The sequence below is a fragment of the Microtus ochrogaster genome, chromosome 22 (genome assembly GCF_000317375.1).
Source record: "Microtus ochrogaster isolate Prairie Vole_2 chromosome 22, MicOch1.0, whole genome shotgun sequence".
NCBI classification, from domain to species: domain Eukaryota; kingdom Metazoa; phylum Chordata; class Mammalia; order Rodentia; family Cricetidae; genus Microtus; species Microtus ochrogaster.
Genome location: NC_022023.1, coordinates 14917781 through 14943059, shown reverse-complemented (window position 1 = coordinate 14943059; position 25279 = coordinate 14917781). Strand labels below are relative to the sequence as shown.

The following is a 25279-nucleotide window of genomic DNA, read 5'->3' as shown; positions in this document are numbered from 1 at the left end:
TCATTGTGATGTTACAGTGCAGGACAGTGATGTCACAATGCATCATTTTTTTTATTTTTTTTTTTCAAGACAGGGTTTCTCTGTATCTTTGGAGCCTGTCCTGGAACTCCCTTTGTAGACCAGGCTGGCCTCGAACTCACAGAGATCCGCCTGCCTCTGCCTCCCGAGTGACAATACATCATTTTGATGGTTCAAGAAAGCATTTTAATGTATCACAAAGTGTCCAGTGCAACATTGTGACAGCACAGTTAAATAATGTGACATCAGTTGGGATGCAATGTGATGTCACAGTGGAGATTATAACATCACAATGCAGCAGTGTGGTGACAAAATTGAATATTGTAATGGCACAATGCAGAATTATTATGTCTAAATGCAAACTTGTGTTGAATGGTAGATCGTTATAACACAAAAACAATATTGTCATCACACAATGGACGTAATGCCACAGTGCAGCATTCTGATTACACAATTTAGCTCTGTGGTGTCTCAATGAAACATTCTAATGACACAATAGAACATTATATTGTCACAATTCAGCATTGTTGTGGCACAGTACAATATTATGTCTACAGTGGAGCACTGTGACATCACAAACGGCATTAAGATTGCAGAATGAATCCAAGGGGTACCTGTCCCCATGCTGAATGTTCAGGACTCTGAATCCCTCTTTTTTGTGTAATAAAGCATCTTGAATGAAAATTTAAAAAAAAAAAGGTTGCAGAATGAAGAGTTGAGATGCCACAATGCATCATTGTAATGTTGTCATGAAGCATTGTGTTGGCACAAGTCAGCATTTTGAGGTAACAGTGCTGTATTATGGTGTCACAATTGCGCTTTTTTTTTTTTGAATTTTCGAGACAGGGTTTCTCTGTAGCTTTTTGGTTTCTGTCCTTGAACTAGCTCTTGTAGACCAGGCTGGCCTCGAACTCACAAAGATCCGCCTGCCTCTGCCTCCCGAGTGCTGGGATTAAAGGCGTGCGCCACCACCGCCCGGCTACGATTGTGCATTTTTATGTCACAGTGGAGCTACGCTGTAGCCCAATGGAGCCTGGTACGGGTACAGTGGAGCATCATGAGAGCCACATGGGGGCTGGTCATGCCACTTTCATTTTGTAGGTTTGCAAAAATCTCTGCTATAAGTTGATAGATATGGAGAGATACATAAATAAAAATTGTTTACTCTTTAAACAAATTAAGGAGCTCACCAATAAAACTAGTCTAGCTGCCGTATTTTATTAGTAGCTCTCAAGCTCCTCCAAGGTAGCATACCCATCTCCCAGCCTCTCTCAGTTGGCCCCAGATTGGAGGAGCTTTATTCCAAGGCTACACCCAGCTTCTGCTCTATTCCAGCTCGAGGCTTGTCCAACAAGCACCAGTGTTCAGTATCCTAGAGATCTCACCTTGACTAAACTGAATAATTGACTTTAGGGTTTGCAAACCACATCAGATGGCATCCCATGACCCACGAGGAACGGTGTCTACAGCAAGTCCCATTTCTTCACACGCTGTCTTGTCCCGTTCCTGGGCAGAAATGGGGAATGCAAAATGATGGGCGGCACCACACCATGGCAGGCTTCTGAGGACCCCTGTCCAGGTGTGCCCCACAGGAACCCCTGCCATATGCTCCTCCCCAGCATGGCCCTCACTCTGTCGGCATCTCTTCTTTTCAGGATGATGCCAGCAAGCAAAGCAGCTGTGTAAAGACAGAGCTCTCTCAGACCGGGGACTACGCTGCATTCCTCTTCCAAGGCAAGCTCACCCAAAAGCTGCGAGGGAGGTTCCGATCTGTGTCTCTCCCTTTTATTTAGGACTAATTCTATATTTAGATATGTGTGGTGGCACCATGGAGGCTCAGGTAGAAGGATCATGCATGTAAGGCTACATAGTGAGACCCTGACTCAAAAAAAGCAAACAAACAAAATAAATAACTTTCAATTAAAAAAAATGCAAGGGCTGGAGAGATGGCTCATCAGTTGAGAGCACTGGCTGCTCTTCCAGAGGCCCAGGGCTTGATTTCCAGCATCCCCATAACAGCTTACAACCATCTGTAACTCCAGTTTCAGGATATCTGACACCCTCTCTTGGGCACTGCACACAGGTGGTGTACAGACATACCTGGAGACAAAACACTCATACACAGGAAATAAATAAAGCCTTAAAAATAAAACCAGAACAGTAGCAAAGCCAGACATAGTTCCTCCGTATTCTTCACTAGCCTCCATTTACCCTATGGCGTGAGTGTGGACACAAAGCCAGTAACAATGGTACTAGATCACTGATTAGCCCCTACTAACCAGGTTTCCCATCGCTTCAGCTTTTTTTTCTTGTTATTTTTTTCTCCTTGTTTTAGGCAAAGATACAATATTGCATGGAATCACATGTCCCCCTAGTGTACTCCTGTGACAGCTTCTTGGTCATTGCCTGGTTTCCATTATCTCGACATTTTCCAGGAGAATCAACCAAGTAGCAAGTTGGGTGCCCTTCACTTCAGGGTGTCTACCTTTTTTCTCATGGCTCAGCCGAGGCTGGGATTTAGGGGAAACCAGCACACTGTCTCAGGAACTGTAGGGTCCCAGCTGACTTGCTTTTGCTCATATTAACCTAGCTCACAGGTTCCTCCAGACTGGCTCCAAAATCCTGTGCGCAAGCAAAGCAATCCTCCTACCTCACCCTCCAGAGTAGCTGTCACTCTAGGTCTACCTAGCTCACTGTTTTCCTTTTTATCCTCTTCAAGGAGAAAGTCCCTAAGTCCAGACAGCATTCAGAGGAAGGTGATGTAGGTGTCTCCCAAGGCAGGAGTACCAAAGATCATGTGGTCTTCTGTTGAAACCACTGTTGTAATAATTAGACATGTGGGGAGCAGCTTTGAGAAGATACAGGTATCTTTTTTGTCTTGTTTCTTTCCTTCTTTTTTTTTTAAAAACTCTTCTCTCATATATTACATCCTGACCAGTTTCCTTTCCTCACAGTCTCTTCTCTCCCCTAGATCCACTCCTCCTCCATTTCCCTTCAGAAAAAGACAGGCTTCCCAGGGATGTAACCAGACAAGCATACCAAGTTCAATAAGGACAAGGCACCTCCCCTCATATTAAGACTTGACAAGGCAATACAGTAGGATGAAGGGGGGGGGGTCCCAAAAGCAGGCAAAAGAATCAGAAACAGCCCCGTTCCCACTGTTAGGAGTCCCACAAGAACACCAAGCTACACAACTGTGACATGTGTAGAGGGTGCTAAGATTGGTGGGTAAATTTTTTTGTTTTGTTCTTTGTATTTTGAGGCAGGGTTTCTCTGTGTAGCTTTGGCTGTCCTGGAAGTCACTCTGTAGACCAGGCTGGCCTCAAACTCAGAGATCTGGCAGGTAAAACTTTAAGAAGAATTAAGATATCTGAGATTTCCCGCCAGTCTTAGCCCCTGTAGCCCATCTTGCCAGCTGCAGTTATGCCTGTGTAAACAGAACATATTTTATTCAAATGTTTGGTGGTTTGATTTTCAGCTTTTAAATATTTGAACATATTTTATATGAGTCTGAATTTATACTTTTTTGGTCCCCTACGGGCCCTCAAATACTAAATGCTTGAGGAAGATAGAGATTTGAGATTTTAGAAAATTTAGGACATGGTAGGGGCCTGAGAGATGGCTCAGCAGTTAAAAGCACTGGATCCTCTTCCAGAGGACCCAGGTTGGATTCCCAGTATTGATATGGCAGCAATCAACCATATGTAACACTAGTTCCAGAGGATCTGGCACCCTCTTTTGGCCTCTGCAGGTACCAGGCACATACATGATGTACAAACATACATGCAGTCATGTTCTTGGGCTCTCACAACAAAGTACCACAAACTGGGCAGCTTAGAATGATGGGCATTTATTCCATCATGGAAACCGGAAGTGTGATGATAAAGTGTCCAGATGACTGTAGTCTTAATGGAACATTGAGGCAGGACCCAGTCCGTGGGAGAGCAACCTCTCCCAACTGGGCCTTGCACTGGGAAAAGGCCCAATAGCCTCCCATAGATCATCATCTCAAAGGTTGGCTGGAAGAATTCCAACCTTTCCATTGCTCCAAGACTCTCTTACTGTGCTCAGATGTGCCACCTTCCTTCCCTAGCTGGCAATGTCAACTCTAGGGCAGACTGCCAGTAGAACTGACTGTTTGCGGCACAGAAATCAGGGGACTTGGCAAAGAAGACAGTTTGATTAAAAATGCATTGTGTCAGTGTTGTGGGAGAAGCCCCTGATTCCATTAGATAGCCGTGGCGTAAGGGGTCAGCTCTCCATGCAAACGTTGCTCAGTTAGTGAGGGCTGGCCATAGCCAGTGCTTCAGTTGGTGCAAGCCTCTCTTCCATGGGTGCCTGCTGCAAAGGTTCTGGCTCTGCAGGCCAGCACTTCTGAGAAAACACACCTTCTTCAGCTGAAACTCGCCTGCTAGCAGTTACTTAATGCTTTCTTGTTTGGTTTCCCAACACAGGAGCTGGGGATATTTGGCTGGAAGTGTATAAATTGCCCAAGGAGACTTGGATAAAGGAAATGGAACACCCACAGTCTGCTCAAAATCCAAAGAAAAAAACCAAGCAGCTGCAACTGGTAGGAAACAGCTTTTTCAATCACTGCTTTCCTCTCCGCCCTTAGCCCAAATCTACCCTAAATCCTCCGTGGAAATAGCAAGGCCACTGAAAGGCTTGACAGATGACAGCAGGAACAGTGACTGTCTCCAGAACTGATTTACTTTAGATAGAATATTTGTCAATAAAGGTATCTTGAGGAGCCCTAGTTTCAGGGTCCCTCTTGACTTGGAGTTCCTACCCCTGAGACGGCATACAGGCAATTCTTTCGCGGGGGATGGAGGGTTGTTCTGATTTCTGCCCCACAGATAACTTTCCCTCTCCTGGCCTGAAGTGATCCTTGAAGGTTTCGTGGTCCACTCGGGGTCTCCCAGAGTGTAGTAATACAGACAAGGTTTCTCTGTATAGCCCTGGCTGTCCTGGAACTCTTTGTAGACCAGGCTGGCCTAGAACTCAGAGATCCTGAGTGCTGGAATTAAAGGTATCTGCCTCCACTGCCTGGGTATTCACTTGTTTTTTTTTTTTGTTGTTGTTGTTGTTGTTTTTTAATGTACTGAGAATCAACCAGCATGTAACAGTAGTCGATCTTTTTGTTTTGTTTTGTTTTTTGTTTTTCGAGACAGTACTGTATTTCTGTAGCTTTGGAGCCTGTCCTGGAACTAGCTCTTATAGACCAGGCTGGCCTTGAACTCACAGAGATCTGCCTGTCTCTGCCTCCTGAGTGCTGGATTTAAAGGTGTATGCCACCACCACCCAGCTGGTAGATCTTTTACTTGTTATATTTGGAGTTACTTAAATATAAACTGTTATCATCATTGCTATATCTCCCAAATCAGAAATGTTCACTTTAGGAACACACCAGAGGCTGCTGGGCATAGTGGCACACTCCTTTCACCCTAGCTCTCTGGAGGAAGAAGCAGGTGGATGGATGTGAGTTCAAGGCCGGCCCGATCTACATAGTGAGTTCCAGGACAGCCAGCGCTACATAGTAAGACTCTGTCTTGGAAGAAAAAAGAAAAGTAAAAGGAACACAACACAATATAACCATGTGCAGAAACATCCCACGGTGCTCTATACATGTGTCAATTTAAAAAAGAAAAGGACGGCCCTGAAGATTGCTCGGTGGGAAAAGGAACACACTGAGAAGTTGACAGCCTGCGTTTGACCCCTGAGACCCACATGGCAGGAGAGAACTGACTCCCACAGGTCGTTCTCTGATTCCCACAACCCAACCAAGTCACACACAAGGCTCCTTCTCACAAATAAATAAAAGTCAATTAATTATTAAACTAAATTATTTCTTTAAATATCAAATTTTTAAATTGAACTATTTAATTTGATATTAAATTTTAATTTAATTTATCAAAAATTAATTACAATATAATAAAATATATATCACATAAAATAATAAAAAATTAAAGAAATAGTCATTGCAAGTTTCTCCAACATTCATTTTTATAAAAGTGTCCTAACGGATCCACTCATCCCACACCTATAATCTCTAAGTACTTCATCTTTCTCCAACCTTAAAGGTCACGCCTTGAAGCCCTATAGGCTAGGGGACTGCCCAGATATTGAACCTCCATGTGTACGCCATGAATTCACTTCTTTTTGTTGTTACTGTTTGTTGTTTTGTTTAGTTTTTTTCAGATAGGGTTTCTCTGTGTAACAGCCCTGGCTGTCCTGGAACTTACTCTGTAGATCAGTTTAGCCTCGAACTCACAGAGACCTGCCTGTCACTGCCTCCTGAGTGCTGGGATTAAAAGCTGTGCGCCACCATACACAGCTCGTGAATTCACTTCTTAAAAGAAAAAATGGGACCAGGGGAGAAAGAACATCTCTGCAGATAGCAGGGAGTCAGGAACACACATCAAACCTATTGTGAATTTGTTTCCGTTTCCTCTTTCCTTCCTCAGAGCACTCCTGAGCCTGCTGCTATAGAGTGTGTGGAAATGGTAAGGACCCATAAGACAGTCTTCAGAGAGACCTAAGTTGCATTTGAAGGGGTCGTGCCCGTAAGTGAAAAGTGCATCCTCTATCAAGTGTACTGCTAACATGTCCTGCTGGGGCCCTGCTCCCAGCATCTCTGGGTCTTAATCGCAAATCTTAAACCACTGAAGACAGCCTCAAACCATGTGACCTGAGGCAGGTTTGTCTGAAGCTCAGGGAGCTCAGCCCCAGCCCCACCACTGACAAGCCCCCAAAGTATTGTTCATCGCCATCACTTGAGACTCTAATTTCCCTATGCTGTAATCTCCCTCGTGTGGAGTGGGTTAGAATGGCTGTGGGTGTTCTGGGTTGGTAACTTTATGGGTATTTGTTTTTGAGGCTGGGTGTCCATGTAGCCCACACTGATCTCGAACTATCAGTTTTTCACTGCCTCCCAGTGTTGGGATTCCAGACACACACTACTATGTCCTGATTTTGTTCTTTGCCTTAAAGAGGACCCCATGAAACCTGGGTTTGCCTCTGCCACTGTGACAGTGTGGTCCACCAAGTCAAGTGAGAGCTGTGGGGTTCATCTTCATCTTGTGATGCTTTGGGAGATGGTGCAGACTTCCTGTACATGGAGCATACATACCCTTTCTTAAGGTTTAGCAGAGGACCCACAGACATCTGAAATGGGGTCCCTCGTGAGAGTCCTTCCTCCCACCCTTGAAGTTACTCTTAATCTCAAGCTACATAAACAACACATGGCAACATCACTCTTGGAAAAGTTGGCTCACTAGCTGACAGCATGGAGGCATAGGCTCCTGCAGCACTTGGGAGGGCCATCCAGGAGGATCAAGAGTTCTCAGTCTTCCTTGACTATGGAGCAATTATGAAGCCAGCCTGTGGTACATGAAATTCTCTCTCAGAAAAGAAACATTCTTCAAGACGTAAACAATGGTTGAGGCTCCTCCAGAGAGAAGTGTTCAGGGCTGGGGAGGCAAAAAAAAAAAAAGACAAGAAGTCAGACATGAGCCGGGCGGTGGTGGCGCACGCCTTTAATCCCAGCACTCGGGAGGCAGAGGCAGGCGGATCTCTGTGAGTTCGAGACCAGCCTGGTCTACAAGAGCTAGTTCCAGGACAGGCTCCAAAGCCACAGAGAAACCCTGTCTCGAAAAACCAAAAAAAAAAAAAAAAAAAAAAAAAAAAAAAAGAAGTCAGACATGGTGTGGTGCACAACAACATTATTTATTAATTTGGTTGGTTGGTTGGTTTTGGTTTTTCAAGACAGGGTTTCTCAGTAGCTATGGAACCAGCCCTGGAACTCACTCTGTAGACCAGGCTGGCCTCGAACTTACAGAGATCTACTTGCCTCTGCCTCTTGAGTGCTGGGATTAAAGGCATGCAGTGCAACCATCCAGTGGTGCACAATTTTAATCCCAAAATATAAGAAGCAGAGGCAGGCAGATTTCTGAAAATTCAAGGTCAGCCTAGTCTACGTAGTGAGTTCCAGGACAGACAGACAGGGCTACAAAACAGGACTCTGTCTCAATAAAAGACAAGTCTCTACCACACTGGTTCATATGAACTTACTGATTTTTGTATGTTGCTTAAATGAAGGTGCAGAATTTAAAGAAATACTCTCAGAAAAAAATGAAGGGTGGCTGGAGAGATGGAGGGATGTCTCGGTGATTAAGAGCACTTGTTGCCCTTGCAGAGCGTCTGAGTTTGGTTCTTAGCACCTACAGCTGGAGCTTATAACTGTCTGTAACTCCAGCTCCAGGGGATTTGAATTCCTCTTTTGGCCTCTTCAGGCACCTACACTTAATGCACACTCCTCCACACAAACACACGACTTCAAAAATCGATCTAATAAAAGGGAGAGACTCTTAGGTGCAGAGTTCACACATCCGAACGAAGGCCTCTGTGAGTCCCTCCAGGCCCTGCTGGGCTGTGAGCGCCTTGTTCTCTTCCTCCCATCCTGGCCCTGCCGATCTCTTTACTGAGCATTTATATCTCTTCTCATGACTTGCTTGCTGTCTAATAACTTTTTATCTTGTAGACATAACCACAGCTACAAGTCCTGACAACCTTTTCTGTTTCTTGTTCTTGCTCTCTTAGGCTTTCCAGGGTCCCTACAGAGAGGCAGTAAATTAGCCTGTGTCTAATTCAGCCTGGGCCTGTCCCTCCAGCCTCAGCTTGTAAGAGTTTGTTTTGTGCATGGTGATTGATATGGGTCTATTTTCATTTTTCTACATGTTGATATCCAGTTATGCCAGCACCACTTGTTAAATATGCTTTTTTCCCATTTGATACTTTTTGCTTCTATCAAAGATCAGGTGTTCAAAGATGTGTGGATTGATATCTGGGTCTTCTATTTGGTTCCACTGGTCCTTCAGCCTGTTCTATGCCAATATCAGGCTGTTTTCAGTACTGTAGCTCAGTAGTAGAGTTTGAAGTCAGGGATTGCAATGCCTAGACGGAGGTATTTTCTAGCTGAAGGTCTCTCTTCCCAAATGACTCCTAGATTGTGATAAAAACAAAAATTGATAAAAACAAAAATAAATAAATAAATAAATAAATAAATAAATAAATAAATAAAAAACACCTACCCAGCGTGGGCTGGCTATGTAGCCTGTGCTGAGCTGTTTGGTAGTGTGCTCTGTTTGGGTGATCTACACAGACACACGCGCACATACACATGCACACACACGATGATCCTAGGTTCACAGGTATTTTCAAGTTTAAATATGAGACATGAAGCTGGCTTCTTGTTTCTGTGTGAATTTGTCTGGATAGTTTTCTGTTCAGCTTCCAGTGTCACGATGTGCTAGCCTTCCTTGTAAGGTAAGCTGTATATCTTCCTCTTAGGTGAAAGTCTTGAGGTCTTACTTAACAGCAAAGAATTTTATTATGTTTTCAACTTCTATGCTGTTCAGTCCATTATTTTTTCAATGTTTTGAGTCAGTTTCGGTGATAATTCATTTTATGTAAGCATTCTATTTCATAAAGATATGTGTGTGATGCTGGGCGTAGAGCATGCCTTTAATCCCAGCACTCAGGAGGCAGGGGCAGGCAGATCAATGTGAGTTCAAGTCCAGCCTGGTCTACATAGGGAGTTCCAGGACAGCCAGAGCTAAATGTAAGACCCTGTCTCAAAACACATGCATACATCCCACCACCTCCACCATCACCACCACCACCACCACCACCACCACCACCACCACCACCAAAGATATGTGTGTAAATGTTTCCTTTGTGGTTTTTTCTTTTGTCTATTTCTCTTTCTTGATCATAACATTACTGAATTATTTGTGCTTTTTTATTTCCCAGAACTTGGGACCAAGACAAAGCCCTCATACAATCCAGGTAAACACCTTATCACTGAACTAGCTCCCCAGTCCTGTGCTATTCTATAGTCAAGACTGACTCTTCACAGCTTGCTAGTTTTAGTTTGTTAATATTTTACTGGATTTTTTTTTGCAGTTTGACACCTTTCAAGTCTATTAAGATTTGTTTTATGCCCCAAATATTGTTAAATGCATTTGAAAAGACGGTAAATTCTGCTTGTTTTGGACAAATGATTCAAATCCTCTGCATCCTACTTGCTTTTCTTCCTACATCCATGCTATATTTCACTCCCATATCTGGGTGCTTCATCCTACCATCATTTGGAAGTGGCATCTCTATGGCTATATTTGTTTTCTCCCTTCTGTGAGGTTTTGTTTGTGTATTTTGAAACCCTGTTATTAGATGCAGAACTGTTTGAGGAGTTTGTTTTCCGACAAACTAACATTTTAACTTTACTCATGTACTCTTTGGCTCTGAGTAGGCTGTTCTGATTGAAACCCAAGTCAGACATTAGTATTGGCCACCCCTGCTTTCCTTTAATTATTTAGAGTTAATATAGACCACCAGTTTTAATAGTTTTATTTTTAATATGTTTATTTATATTTAAACTGAGAATTGAAGTAGGGTTTCTCTCTCTCTCTCTCTCTCTCTCTCTCTCTCTCTCTCTCTCTCTCACACACACACACACACACTCTCTCTGTCTATTTGACACAGCATCTCTCTGTGTAGCTGAAGCTAATTTTAAATTTGCCCTGTAGCCCAGGATGGCCTCAAACTCATAATCTACTGTCTCAGCCTTCCAAGTGCTGGCTTAAATAGAGTTTGTTTTTGACATCATATGGTTGAAGTTTGTATTTTCATTAATGTGTCTTTCTTATTTTTGTGCTTGGTGCATTATGCATATTCAGTAAATATTGGTGATAACACAGGGATATAAGAATGAGTGAATCCACCTAGCAGTCAGAACTGATGTATCTGCTTCCTAAGTATAGTATTTAGAGCATTTACATTTAATGTTGTTATTGGCAAGTTTGAGTTTTCCATTTCTTTTTTTTTTATTTCTACTTGTCCTGCTCATTTTTCTCTCTTTTTTTTTTGTTTTTTTTTGTTTGTTTGTTTGTTTTGTTTTTCGAGACAGGATTTCTCTGTGGCTTTGGAGCCTGTCCTGGAACTAGCTCTGTAGACCAGGCTGGTCTCGAACTCACAGAGATCCGCCTGCCTCTGCCTCCCTAGTGCTGGGATTAAAGGCGTGCGCCACCACCGCCCGGCTCATTTTTCTCTTTTTCTTGGCATCCTTAAGAATGGTTATTTTAATGATTCCATATAATCTCCTTTGTTAGTTTATAGCGCCTTTGCTTTATTTTAGGACTTAAACATTTGTTTTAAAACTGACATTAAGTTGAGTCCTCCATTTTATGTAATGAAGATTAAACCGCCTAAGCCCATAGCAGGTAAGTAAGAGGTAGCACTTGCTTTTTTTTTTTTTGCTGTTGGCTCCCCTTTTGTTTTCCTTTCTAGCCCTACTCCATGTTCTTGTTTCCTACTTGTTAGCAGTAATAACTAATTAAAATGCACAATTCTAAAGAGGAATTTTTTTTTTTTCCGAGACAGGGTTTCTCTGTGGCTTTGGAGCCTGTCCTGGAACTAGCTCTGTAGACCAGGCTGGTCTCGAACTCACAGAGATCTGCCTGCCTCTGCCTCCCTAGTGCTGGGATTAAAGGCGTGCGCCACCACCGCCCGGCTAAAGAGGAATATTTTTAAACTCTGAGGCCTTAGGACTAAAAACCAAAAGGAAGCACAAATATTACAAGAATTCAGTTGGTAGAATTAGGAGATTGGGGCTGGAGAGATGGTTCTCAGGATAAGAGCCCTGGCTGCTCTTCCAGAGGTCCTGAGTTCAATTCCCAGCAATTACATGGTGGCTCACAACCATCTGTAATGAGATCTGGTGCCCTCTTCTGGCTGCAGGCATACATGTAGGTAGAACACTATACATAATAAACAAATAAATCTTTAAAAAACAGAATTAGGAGAGCCGGGTGGTGGTGGCGCACGCCTTTAATCCCAGCACTCGGGAGGCAGAGACAGGCAGATCTCTGTGAGTTCGAGACCAGCCTGGTCTACAGAGCTAGATCTAGGACAGGCTCCAAAGCCACAGAGAAACCCTGTCTCGAAAAACCAAAAAAAAAAAAAAAAAAAACCAAAAAAATAAACCAAAAAAATAAAAAAAAAACAGAATTAGGAGATCAAAGAGATTACTAGGAAGAATTAACTCATTCCCATACTTGTATATAAGTCATTATCACTCTTGCTTAATGCCTGCAAACAAGCATGGAAATCCGAAAGACAAAGGGAGAATGGAAGGAAGCCACAGTATGGTATTTTAAGTATAGTAACTGGAAACATTTAGGACTGTAAAAACAGAAAGGAATGTCTCACTCTGCCCAGGGATAAACAAAGGCTTTATCAAATGAAGGGATATTGGAGCAAAGTCTAGAAGGTTAAGTAAGAGTTGGCCAAGAAGAGGAAAGCAGTGAGCCATTATAAGCAGAGAATATGGAGTATCTTGGCACCCACATGGTCTTAAAGACATACCAATAAAAATATTTACCTACACCCGTAGACTTCATAGCGTTATTGACAAGGACAGCAGACTGGTAGGTAAAATCTATTTTAGTTAAAATTTATACATAGGAATACTTTGCAGCTATTAAAAATCAAAGAGAAAGGGTTGGAAAGATGGCTTAGCAGGTAAGAGCGCTGGCTGCTCTTCCAGAGGACCCAGGGTTCAATTTCCAGCACCCACCTAGGAATTTATGATGGTCTGTAACTCTAGTTCCAGAGTATCTGACACCCTCACACAGACATATGCGCAGGCAAAACATCAATGCACATAAAATAAAAATAAATAAATTATTTTGGGAAAAAATCAGAGAGAAATGCAAAGGCCAAAGAATAGCATTAACTTAAAAAGATAATATTAGTGGAAGCTGGGGATGTGGCTCGGCAGTAAGGACATGTGTTATTTTCACAAAGGAACCACGTTCACTTCGTAGTACCCACATGGTGGCTCATTCCAGTCAGAGGGGACCTGACACTGAATCTGCCCTCCATGGACACCGGGCATGCACACGCAACACAGACATGCAGGCCAAACACCACACGCGGAAAATAAAAGGTCATTAAAATTTTTTTAAAGAAATTAGTGATTAGATTCACAAGATTTGTTACAAGGGCTGGAGAGATGGAGCAGTAGCTAAGAGCACTTGCTGCTCTTATAGGTGACCCACGTTTGGGTCCCTTCAGCTACACAGCAGTTACAACCATCAACAACTCCAGTTCCGGGGAATCGGGCCCCCTCTTCTGACCTCTGTGGGCACCAAGAATGCATGTGCACATACATACATGCAGGCAACACACACATAAAGCAAATACATATATACTATAAAAATGTTAAAGGTTTGTTGTAAAACTGTAGTAATTAAGAAAAGATTAATCATCTGGGCAGTGGTGGCACAGGGCCTTTAATCCCAGCACTCGGGAGGCGGAGGCGTGGGGGGGGGGGATCTCTGTGAGTTCAAGGTCAGCCTGGTCTACACAGAGTGAATTCCAGGACAGCCAGAGCTACGGAGAGAAGCCTGTTTTCACGTCTCAAAACAAACAAACAAACAACAACAACAACAAAAAAGATGAATCTGTAATCCTAGCATTTACAGAGGCAGAGGCAGGAGGATCGTGAGTCAAGGTCACTCTCTATCACATCTTGAGATGATAGATAGATAGATAGATAGATAGATAGATAGATAGATAGATAGATAGATAGATAGATAAAAGTTGTAAATACCAAGAGACCTGTGTAAGAATGGCAGTAGTGGTCTGGGATATAGTTCAGTAGGTAAAGTATCTCCTGTGTAAGCCTGATGACCTGAGTTCAGATCCCCGGAACCCACATAAAAAGTGTTGTGTGATGGTGTGTGCCTTATAACCCCAGAACTGGGAGGGCGTGAGGGCAACTAGATGGATCCCTGAAGCTAGTCGTCCATTCAGTCTAGCTCTCAGGGTCACTGAGAGACCCTGTCTCAAAGACTAAAGGCAGAGAATGATTAAGGAAAGACAGCTGTCGTCTACCTCTGGCCTTCACACATACCTATAGTAACAAGTACACAGACCCCGCACACACGCATGCACACATGCACGCAAGCACAGGACGGCATAGTGGACTGGGAATGTTTTAATGGGAGTGATTGCCTGCTGGGCATGAGATCCTGGGTTTTACTCCTAGCTCTAGAATGCAGAGGAGGGCAAAGACTGCATAGGAATAGCGGGAAGTGATGGTCATTGCCAGGTCGGGGCCTTTCTTTGTTGGAGAAACAGCAGCACAGGCCTTAGCACACCATGGGCGTTCCCTTGGCCCTTTTGCAGAAAGACTGGGGTGCCAGGTTGGCGGTGCAGAGAGGGAGAACATTTGTCCTTTGCCTGGACTCTCTGAGCCTGTGCATTAAAGGGAGAGGGTGGCCGGGGCTGGATCCCCGGTTCACAGATCCACTGCGGGTTTCTGAGGTGAGGCTTCTGAAGGAACCAGCAAAGGGAAACAGGATTTCATTGAATCCTGGGATCTCTTCAATCCAGGTACAACATTTAAAAGCCCCTTGGAGATTTTTTCAAAGATAGAGGACTACAGTGGGCTGGGCTCCGGGCAGAATCACTTCATCAAGGATGTGCAGTGGGAACAGCACAAGGAGATCTTCTGTGCCTCCTACAGGAAGTACCTGGAAGGGGAGTGGGAGGAGGAGCCGCTCAGGTGAGCATGGGGGAGGAGGATCCATGTAAGCTCAGGTGAGCCAGGGTGAAAAGGAGATGCTCAGGTGAGCATGGGGGAGGAGGAGCCATTCAGGTGAGCCTGGGGGAGGAGGCTGCCAGGCCCTGCTTCCTGCAGAGCTGAAGAGCTGCTGCTGGCTCTGTGCCCACTGCACCCATGTAAGCATCCTGGATGAGTCCCCCTCTAAAACCTCTTTGAGCTTGGGGGAATTTCAGCAGATTCTTCTTAAAAGTTTATTTTAATTTTACTTAATTAACTTTTAAATTTTGTGCATGGGTGTTTGCCTACATGTATGTCTTTGTACCATGTGCATGCAGTGCCCATGGAGATCAGAAGAGGGCCTCAGATCATCCACGGGAACCGGATTATAGACAGTTGTGAGCTACCATCACAGGGGTGCTGGGACCCCAACTGCTCTAGAACAGTGATCGCAACCAGTGAGCACTCTCTCCAGCCCCTGCAGATCCTTGTAAAATGTTCTGTGGGGCTTGTTTAAATAGAGCTAGAACGAAAGCTGGGAACTAGAATGTTAAAGAAGGAATAGCTATATGACTCAGCAGAACACTGTCCAAAGCCTGGGTTCAAAGCCCAGCACCTCAGACAAGGGAAAAGAAGCAGGAGCTTCATATGTATCTATGGAGATGAGATAGAGTTAGATACATGCATGACATCTTTTCTGTTTCTTCCTGGTTTCCAAAAAGGAAAAAGCACACAAAGAGAAGATAACAAAAAAAAAAAAAAAGTGAAAGGAAGGAAGGAAGGAAGGAAGGAAGAAAGGAAGGAAGGAAGAAAGAAAGGAAGGAAGGAAGAAGTTACCACCATTATGGACATTCCCCTCCATTTCTTCTTGCTCTTTCTTGCTATTTTACAGCACTGGGATCTAACCCAGGGCCTCTGTGTGCCAGGCAGGACCTGTGCTGCTGAGCGTCACACCAGGCTCTCCTTGTCTTTCTAAACGTGATGTTGTATAGGTCTATAGTTATTACAGTATGTTAGCAGTAGCGTATGCTAACACCTCAGTCAGCAGGCAAGCCTCGTTAGCCCACGTTCTGATGGTCAGAACTGAGCCCAGTGTCTGAAGTAGCCGCAGTTTTAAGAACCAACTTGCCTCAAAGCTGTGTATGACTTTGGAGCAATCTTGTTTTCACATGTCAATTGACATCTCTCCATCTTGCTGTCAAGTGCACCTTGAATGTCCTCACCTCAGGATATAGATTCTGAAGGCTGAGCCTTCATGGCAGCCCTTTATTGTGAGCTGAGACCCTTGCCTGGCTTGATGGTGCCCACTTAGTTCCTTCTGCCCAGGGAGATATTTAGGGACCACATGTATTATCCGCTGTGGGAATACTGTGGGAATACCATAAAAATCCACAAGCACTCCAAATAAGGGCCATTTTATCAGCACACTTTGAGTGTTGTGACCCCCTGGTGAGAAAGCATTTATGGAATGTCACCCACATCTGGCCTTTAAGAGATCTCCTCTGGGGGGCTGGAGAGATGGCTCAGTGCTTAAGAGTACTGACTGCTCTTCCAGAGGACCCAGGTTCAATTCCCAGCACCCACATGGCAGCTCACAACTGTCTGAAGGGGATCTGACACCTTCACATAAAATAAAGTTAAATAAACAATAAAAAAATATTTTTTTTTTTAAAAAAGAGATCTTTTCTGAGGACAGATAAGGCCTTCTAAAATTGTATGGGGGGGTGGGCGTTCCTTTGGCTGAGTCTCCAGCTGTACCCTGCTGGCCTATGAGTGACCCACAACTTCACTCACACTGTCTTCATCTGTGACCAAGGTCTGTGTGGCCTCTTAGTCCCAACATGCTGCTGTCGTGAGGCTCTGGGAGGCTCATCCCCAGAAATTAAGCCATTCTGATCTTAGTCACTTATTGTGCCAGATCTCTTCTTGCCAAGGGGAGTACGTGGCTCTGACTCCTGTCTGTCTTTCCCAGCACGGCCACATTCCACTTCCTTACTCACTCCATGATCCCAGTGCCAATGGATGTCAAGATCTGTCCAGGTAAGTGAGAGTGGGACAGTAGTCATCTGGGAAGGGGGCTTCCTGGAGGAGTCCACATGGCAGACCTCACGTAGTGGGCAGGAGTGAAGGTGGTAATCAGGCTGCCAGCTGTAGCTTGGCAGGGTCTGTCTGGGTATGTGTCTCTGAGCCCAGTTTCCCTACGATGGAAGGCACAGGACTTCAGGGAGAGGCCGCCCTGGAAGGACATGTGAGTATATGTCTGTCACGCTGCTTCTGGTTATGAATGCGTAACAACCAGACCAAACTCTGACATCCAAGTGGATGTCTTCTAGAAGATGTAAAGCAGCCAAAGGCAGCTGTAGCCTATGCTAGAAATGGCCTCCAGGGAGGTACCAACTGTCCTTCCTGGGAAGTCCGTCTTTCTGCCAAGAGGAACCTATTAGAACGAAACACTCCAGACTTGACAGGCAGGACACAAACCAAAGGCTACCTGATGTCTAATAAAGCCCTTTCTTCTCTCCCCACCTCCAGGGGCAGCCCTTGTCCTCAGCATACACTGGACTGGCAGTCATAACTTCTTCCTCTATTCGCTGAACAAAACTCTGAAGGATAAAACTGGTACTTTAACTGCCGAGGCTGAGAGAGTACCTTAGCGCGGGGCTCTGAGAGCCTGTGTGTCTCCAGCTGAGCTGTCAGAGTGTGTCCTGAGGGACCCGGAGCTGTGCAGGCAGAAGTGGGGTGCTCAGTGGGTGCTCAGGGTCTGTCCCTGACTGTCATGTTTCTTGTCAGTAGTGACAGTGTCCAGAGTCCAGTGCACAGGGCCCTACAGAATGTGATGTGAATGGAGAGTGGGTTTGGCTTCAGAAGGCCACGCTTGGTCCAGCCCAGCGTGGTGGCACATGCCTTTAATCCCAGCACTAGGGAGGCAGAGGCAGGTGGATCTCTGTGAGTTCAAGGCCAACCTGGCCTGCAGAGCAAGTTTCAGGATAGGCTCCCAGGCTCCAAAGCTTCACAGAGAAACCCTGTCTCAAAAGAGAGAGGGGGGTGGGGTGGGGAAATCAGGTTAAGTATGCATGCAGAAGGACTAGCTTTCCTCTAGCAGGCAGCCTGGCTTCTAATCCCCCTCCTCCCCGCTTGTCTACTGATTGGCTACGGCCTTTAGTCGAGCTGCTTGTTTATCTCTCAGTCTTACCTATGCGATGCAGTTGTAACAGGATCTGCTGCATAGAACTCTTCTGAAAGTTAAATGAAATGCTACCTGTGACCTGTAAGAAGCCTATGTCCCGCACATGCCCGCAAATAGCCACTAAATGTTAGCTATGACTTATTTTACTCTGTACTGAAGAGAAGTGGAGAGTCTAGACAAGGGGCTCCCAGTGCTCAGAGTCTGCGTTGGATAGACCAGTCTGGGCCTCAGATTCCCCTGGTAGAGGCGCTGGGCAGGGCGGGGCCTGGCAAATGTCTCTTCCCTCTAGACTGTGAGAACGTGTGGCCCTGTGCTGCGCGCATTACAGTGTCTCAGATCAGCAGCTCCTCCTCCTACCTGGCCCTTGCCTGTGAGGACGGTGTGCTCATTCTGTGGAACCTGGCCGAAGGTGAGTTCCCCATCTCTCCCCTGACTGAGCACTGATGGGTCTCCTCAGGGAGCCTCCAGGAGCTGGGGATTCCTTCATCTATGTTCATAGTCCTCTTGGGGCAGCTGGGCCTGCTTCCCCTTCTTCCTTCCTGGAACACACTAGCTTCTATTGCCATGTTGTCATTGAGAGCTGGCTCTGTGCCTGGCGGTGCATCAGGTCCTGAGAACACAGCCATCGCTTCCCCTGTTCCACTGCAGGGAAGATATGGCTCCCAGCACAGCTTGAGAGGTCCTGCAGCCTCTGCCCCTGCTCTCAAAGAAAGCAGGTCTTCTTCCATGCTGTACTGCCCCCATGCCAACCAGCGGGAACTCTGCTGGTATTAGAGCTAGGGACCTAGAAGGCAGCCAAAGCAAGACCAGCAGTGGTCCAGGTTCCTGGTCCAGCCTGGCATATGCAGAGATGTTGACATCTGGAAGGATCCACGAGCCAGGCTTCAACAGGGATCGTGAATCAACAGTGACTCACAGCCCCATAGCCAACAGCTTGTTTTCAACCCAAGGGGAGGATATCAGTAGATGCTTGCTTGGCTGCACACACATACAGTTTCTAAAGCCACATCCTCTGTGTGCTGTGTGTCATCCCTTGGGCAGCTGTAGGTCAGCTGAGCTGTAGATCCTCCATTCTATTGCTACTTCTTCCCCTCCAAGGCCAAGGCCTTGGTCTCCCATCCCCCAGCTCCTCTCTAGGCACAAGATTCCTTGCGATGGTTCCTCTGCAATGGGCATGGGTTTCCCCTTTGCAGAGGCTGCACCTTGCTTGACTTGGTCCTTACCTGATACATGCCCCTCACACATTTTCTGGTCACAGAACTAGAACCCATGGCTGCTACCTCATCTTTTCTGATCAGCTAGAGTAATTTTTTTCTCCCCAGGATTCCTCTTTGGGGTCATTGCTCTGCCCGAGGGGTGTTTCTGCCAAAGCATTCACTTCCTAAGATTCTTCCTGGTGCACGAAGGACGGAACGTGTATCCAGAAGGCCCCGTGAAGTCGGAAATGATGTGTGTGGTGCTCTGCACTGATTCTTCCCTCCACCTGGTGACAGCCAGCGGGACCCGGGGGCCCACCAGCCAGGTGCTTGTGGAGAGGTCAGTGGCTCAGGGTCAGACAGGAAAGACTGGCAGCCTCTGCCTAGTGCCCACGGCCATACCCGCCACCCTCCTGTGCCTGAGCACAGTGGCATGTGGGTAGGGCACAGATCTCTAGAAAAACTGTCCCTTCCCCATGCCATGTGACCACAGAGAGGCTCAGCTCTCTTAGAATAACTTTTACCAATTTCTCCAGAGATCTTTAAGAAAAAAATTTAAAAAAAAAAAAAAAAGGCCAGGCATGGTGGCACACACCTTTAATCTTAGCATCCAGGAAGCAAAGGAGCTTGGGTTGCATAGTGAGACCCTGTCTCAAAAATGTTTTTTTTTTTTTTTTTTTTTTTTTTTTTTTTTTTTTTCGAGACAGGGTTTCTCTGTGGTTTTTGGAGCCTGTCCTGGAACTAGCTCTGTAGACCAGGCTGGTCTCGAACTCACAGAGATCCGCCTGCCTCTGCCTCCCGAGTGTTGGGATTAAAGGCGTGCGCCACCACCGCCCGGCTCAAAAATGTTTTTTTTTTAATGTTATATGCATGTAAATGAATCCATACAGTGTGTGCACGATGAGACAAACTGTCTGTGCCCAGCAGAAACTGATCATCTCCTGTTCCCCAGGGAACTGATCACATCCTCCTCCTCTCTCCTTGAAGGTTGCTATCAGCTGCCACATAGCAAATCTCCCCCAATATGACTGGCCGCAGAAAGCAGTCCTTCAGCATCACCCCCATGCCTGCAGCCAGCCAGGCCAGGTCTCCACCGGCCTTACCTAGCTTGCACAGGTGCTTGCAGGCCACTGGGGGCTCATCATCCGCAGGCTAGGGCCTAGGATAGCTTCTCTCCCACTCATGGAAGCCAGCAGGCTGTTGACCAGGAAACACTGGTTCCCTTCCTCCTGCTCTCTCCTGCTGGCTGCCCAAGGCTCCTCACCTGCGGGTCTAAGCTTGCCCATCCATGAGAGAGGGCAACAGCAAAGTACACAGGCTTCTCGCACTTCTGGATTTCCTGACATCTGCTAAGATCTTACTGGAGAGGCACATGTCCTGGCCACGCCCATGTTCAAACAGTGAGAAACTTTTTGTTTCCTTAGCTTTTATAAAAATTTATTTTTATCTACGAGTATGAGCGCTTGGCTGCATGTATGTTTGTGCACTGTGTGCATGTTAGCACCTGCAGAGGACAGGAAAGGGTTTCAGATGCCCTGGAACTGGAGCGATGCGCTGTTGTTAGCTAGCACATGGGTGTTGAGAACCCAACCCAAGTCCTCTGGAAAACCAAGTGTGTTTAATCACTGACCCAGCTCTACAGCCCCAGTTTTTAGGAGAGTTGCTGCTAAATATTTGGGTTGGATTTTTCCCAATTTCCACATAATTTTCCTATTCTTTCTTTCTCCCTTCCTTCTTTTTTTTTTTTTTTTCAGGGTTTCTCTGTATAACACTCCTGGCTGTCCTGGAACTCACATCGTAGACCAGCTGGCCTCAAACAGAGATCCACCTCCCTCTGCCTCCTGAGTGCTGGGATTAAAGGTGTGCACCATCACACCTTTTTTTCCTTTACTTATCATTCCTTTGGTTTAAGGATTTACCATCTTTGTATGATTTTGCCTCTAAACAATGCATTAAGTTGTGTGTATTTAGGAAATTATGAGTGGAATCATATTCTATGAGCCTTCAATTTCCTTTCTATCTATTCTGTTTATTCTGACTTGCTTTATAACATTGACCATGAAAGCTATACATGTGAGCACATGTATGTACCTCCATCCAGTTCAGTTTCCATTGTGTTATCTTCTGCTGCTTAAGCAGCCTCCTGCTGGTGAGTATCTACACTGTTCCTGGTTCTGTTGTTTATTTGTTTGTTTCGTTTGCTACTATGAATGATCCCTTGATATATCTACTGGTATACATTAACTGTTTCCCTAGGGACTGGAGAGATGGCTCAGTGGTTAAGTGCACTGGCTGCTTTTCCAGAGGTTCTGAGTTCCATTCCCACCAATCACGTGGTGGATCACAGCCATCTGTAATAGGATCAAAGGTCCTCTTGTGGCATGTGGGCGTGTATGTAGAGCACTCATACACAAAATGGAAATAATACCTAGGAGAAGATAATAAAAGCTTCAAACCTTTACAGAAGGGGAATGAATGCCCTTTTTGTGCCCCATAGGCCCACGAAGCACCTGGAAGAAGCCATCTGTACAGTGGCCCCGGTCCCAGCCTTACCTGGCATGGTAGGTCCTTGGTCATCTTCTGTAAGTGTGTTCATCATCCCTTCCAGAAACAGCTGCTGCCAGCCTACTGCATGCTAGGCATTGGATTTGCTTTGGATATGTAAATGGATATGGATATGGAAGAGAAACCCCAAGGCTGGGTGGGGGTAGTGATCAGCAGCATAGTAAATGTTAGCAGGCTCCAAATTCAATACCAAGCACCAAGTAAATACTCACACACCAAAGAGAATGTCCTCACCCTGACGGCGCTCACACTTCATCAGGACACACAGCACCAAACAGCTGCCTCAGACCTAATTTGTAATGTAACAGAGGAGGGACCACCTGATGCAGAAGTTGCAGAGGGGGGGCGGGGAGTGTGACAGGAGGGGACAGCAGAGCCAGAGAAGCTGAGTGAGACAGTATCAAAAGGTACTAACCAAAGTTCAGGTCAGTAGGTATGAAGGAGGAAGAGGGTGGGGATGGGGTGGAAGGACTAGCCTTGTGTGCTGGCAGAGGATGCAGGCATCCCTCCCATCAATAAGACCCACAGCACTGAGAGGTGGAAACAGGGAGCATCGTCTTCTAAGAGGGTCTATAACCACGTGCTGACCTGCCTCTGGGTGTACTGGAGAATGGGCGTGCTGGCTGGTCCTGCCACATTCTGCTGACTCCCTAATAGTGTCAGGGTCAGAGATAGAGGTTAGTGAGAACGGCTGTGACTTCTGGTATGGTGTGGCAGTGGGTGAGGCTCTGCAGGACCCAGGGTGGCTCTTGGAACATGAGTTTACAAATATCCGCTCTGTGCCCACCAGGAGTTAGTAATCACTGTCAAAGCTAGTGTCCTGTTGGGTCCCTATAGTCCCCAGGAGATGAGCGGACCTGACAGGCAAGACCAGGAGAGTGAGTTCGTAAGTGTCAGAGAGGGACCCCAAGGGCATGCAGGAAGGGCCCCTGAAAGCCCAGGGCCAGCAGGGAGGGAATGAGGGCAGCACCCTGGACTGAGAACCAGATTTTTCCTTGTGGCAACTTATGTCTGAAGTGGGCAGATGCCAGGAGGTAGGAAGAGGGTCCCAATGTGGCCTCTACCCTCTGCCTGTGAGAGCCAACTCTGAGAGTTCTTTCTCTTTCGTCCCTAGGTGCTCATCTTTTCCAAGAACCACTCTATAAGTCTCATGGATGTGACCAAGGCTGAAGTCATCTGTGCCTTTGCGGCCCCCGTACACCACCACCAGACGATGCCCTGGAAGCCGCTCTTCATTGTGTCTCCACACCGTCCCTATTTTCTGCTTCATGGTATGGAAGGGAATCTGAGGACAGCCACTCAGTGCTGGGGCGTACTATACTCTTCCCTGACCTTTCCTGACCGCTCACAAAAGCTTGGCAGCGGTTCTCAATTGCCTCCTCAGCCCCCTCTGTCCCAGGCCAAAAGAGACTTCAGCCTGGTTCCCACAATGTTCTTTGATAAAATGCTGGCAAGGTCTTTGTTCTGCATGATTAAGTAATTCCCTCCCAAAACAAGCCAGGTAAGCCAGCCTCCATAGCCAGAGAACAGCCCCACATTCTGAAGACCCTACACCCATGGAGAGACAATTACACTGAACACAATGGTCTCCTCTCCTCACAGGAGCCCACCTGGATGGTAACACCACACATACTGATGGTGTCAAGGGCACCCCAGATTCTATTTTCTGTTTCAATTTTGAGGACTATTCCCTCCTGGAAGATATCTCCAAAAATTGTACCATTTCTCAAAAGGACTTGGAATGTAACCAGGCCTTCCCCCAGGTGTTGCCCCTGGAGAAAAGATGTGAGCAGAATCTCCAGAAGAGGTAAGATCCCCCGCCTCCCATCCCCCCACCGCCCAACTGTGGGGTTGTGTCTGGTGAGACCCCGCCCAATTGTGGGGTGGTGTCTGATGACGAGGTGGTGTCTGGTGAGCCGTCACTGAATATGGCTTGTGGTTAAGAACTTTTCCATATTTAATTACTGCTAACTGAAGGGTTTTCACCACATGAACCAACCTATTCCACTCTGTGAGTGCTAGGCCAGTGAGAGATTCTGCTCTTCCAGAGGACCGAGATTCTATCCCCATCACTTAGGAGCAGCTCACAACCATCCGGGAGTACCAGAGATTTGATACCTTCTTCTGGCCTCCACTGGTCCCAGACATGCAGGCAGCAAAACACCTATATGTTGGGGATAGAGACCCAAAGGCCAATCAGCAGGACCAAAGTCTGAACTGAGAGTCTGTATTAAGTTTAGAGAAAAACACTTCTCATAAATCAGCCTCAAAAGCATTTTCCAGGGAACTTTTAAAGGCAATGGACACAGAAAAACTACATCTTGATTGGCAGTTGCAGGGGGAAGAAAAGCAAGCAAGCAGTTTAACAGAAGCCAGAAACATGCAATTAGCTGGGCCATTTCTAGCCCAGGTCCCAGGCTGAGAACTGCTCCTCAGCCTACAGCCCCGTGCACCTTCTGCCCCGAGCTTGCTTCCTTCAACATCTTTTCCACCTGGTGGCAGCCTCCTGGCTTCCCCTCTCTTCCTGGCACAGACTCCTCAGGAGATGATGTCAGCATATTCCCATACGGGCAAACAAGCCAGCAACTGTCCTCTTAGCTCCAGACCAGAGCCAGGGGCTCCTGGGAGCACAGGCCACACACCTCGCAGTGCCTGGAAGCTGCTTGGCTAAGTGGGCTAGCCTTCCTTGCAGGCCAGGTTCTCAAAGGTGGAACTTCAGAGTCTGATGACAGGCATATCTGAGCCCCCATTCGCCCCGCTGTCCTTACCCTTTCCCACACAGACTACAGGAACAGAACCAGAAGTCTCTCCAGCTCCCGAATCCCCCCTCCAGCCCCTGAATCCCCTCCCTCCAGCCCCTAAATGCCCTCCCCCCTTTGTTTGGCTTGTTTTCTTTCTTCTTTTGTTTTCCTTTGAGACAGGGTTTCTCAGTAGCTATGGAGCCAGTCTCGGAACTTGCTCTGTAGACCAGGCTGGCCTCTAACTCACATAGATCTGCCTGCCTCTACCTCCCAAGTGCTGGGATTAAAGGCGTGGGTGGGACACCACTGGCCGGGCTGAACTCTCATTTTTAAAAGCTGACCACAGACCTCTGCAGCTGTGAGCCACAGTCTGCTTTAGGAATGGTGCTGTAGCAGTACAATCGCTTCCCTTCAGAAGGCTGAATGATTCCCTTGGGTATTTTGTTTGTACATGGGCTTCTAGGCACCCATCTTCCTTGGGCCTGCTCCATAGAGCAATGGGCCTGCCATTCTCAGGAAAGGTCTGTCAGGCTGAAGGGACAGAGATGAAGCCAGTGTGTCATCTTTCAGAGTTCCCCACCTGAATGCTCAGGGTCAGCCAGGGACCAGGGGACTGGGTGGCTGGGGGTGACAGCTCTCATTGATGGTTGTGTGGCCCTCAGCTTCCAAAAGCTGGTGAAAACCCAGATGAAAGGGCGTGATCAGTGGGCACAGCTGCGGAGGTACTCCGTTATTCTCCAGAAAGAAAACTTAAAGAAGTGACCACTCTGGGACCTCCGCAGGAGCCTCCACCTTGACAGCCACTCCCCATGACCCTGCAAGGCAAAAGGTCAGTGACAGAGAGCCACACTCCAAGCCTCGGAGCCAGTGGGGCCAACAGATTTTGAGAACCCTCGAATACTAAATCCTCGTGGAGTTAGACATATCAGTCAAATAAAGAAACTGG

General features: G+C 46.4%; 1 protein-coding gene across 2 annotated transcripts in view; it reads left to right on the top strand.

The window, feature by feature from the left end:
- The window catches only part of Wdr93 (WD repeat domain 93), a 35175-nt gene extending 9896 nt beyond the window's left edge, over nt 1-25279 (top strand). The window contains exons 5-18 of one of the 2 annotated variants that reach the window (XM_026784436.1): nt 1674-1752; nt 4473-4588; nt 6483-6521; nt 9829-9864; nt 11213-11297; nt 14476-14647; nt 16617-16684; nt 17177-17263; nt 18121-18240; nt 19154-19367; nt 21525-21588; nt 22707-22863; nt 23195-23399; nt 24996-25279. In XM_026784436.1, coding sequence (XP_026640237.1) covers nt 1674-1752; nt 4473-4588; nt 6483-6521; nt 9829-9864; nt 11213-11297; nt 14476-14647; nt 16617-16684; nt 17177-17263; nt 18121-18240; nt 19154-19367; nt 21525-21588; nt 22707-22863; nt 23195-23399; nt 24996-25095 — 1542 coding nt within the window. In that variant the 3' untranslated portion in view covers nt 25096-25279. Of the gene's footprint in view, nt 1-1673; nt 1753-4472; nt 4589-6482; nt 6522-9828; nt 9865-11212; nt 11298-14475; nt 14648-16616; nt 16685-17176; nt 17264-18120; nt 18241-19153; nt 19368-21524; nt 21589-22706; nt 22864-23194; nt 23400-24995 lie in introns of those variants that run through there. The other variant, XR_003377933.1, reaches the window with a different exon arrangement.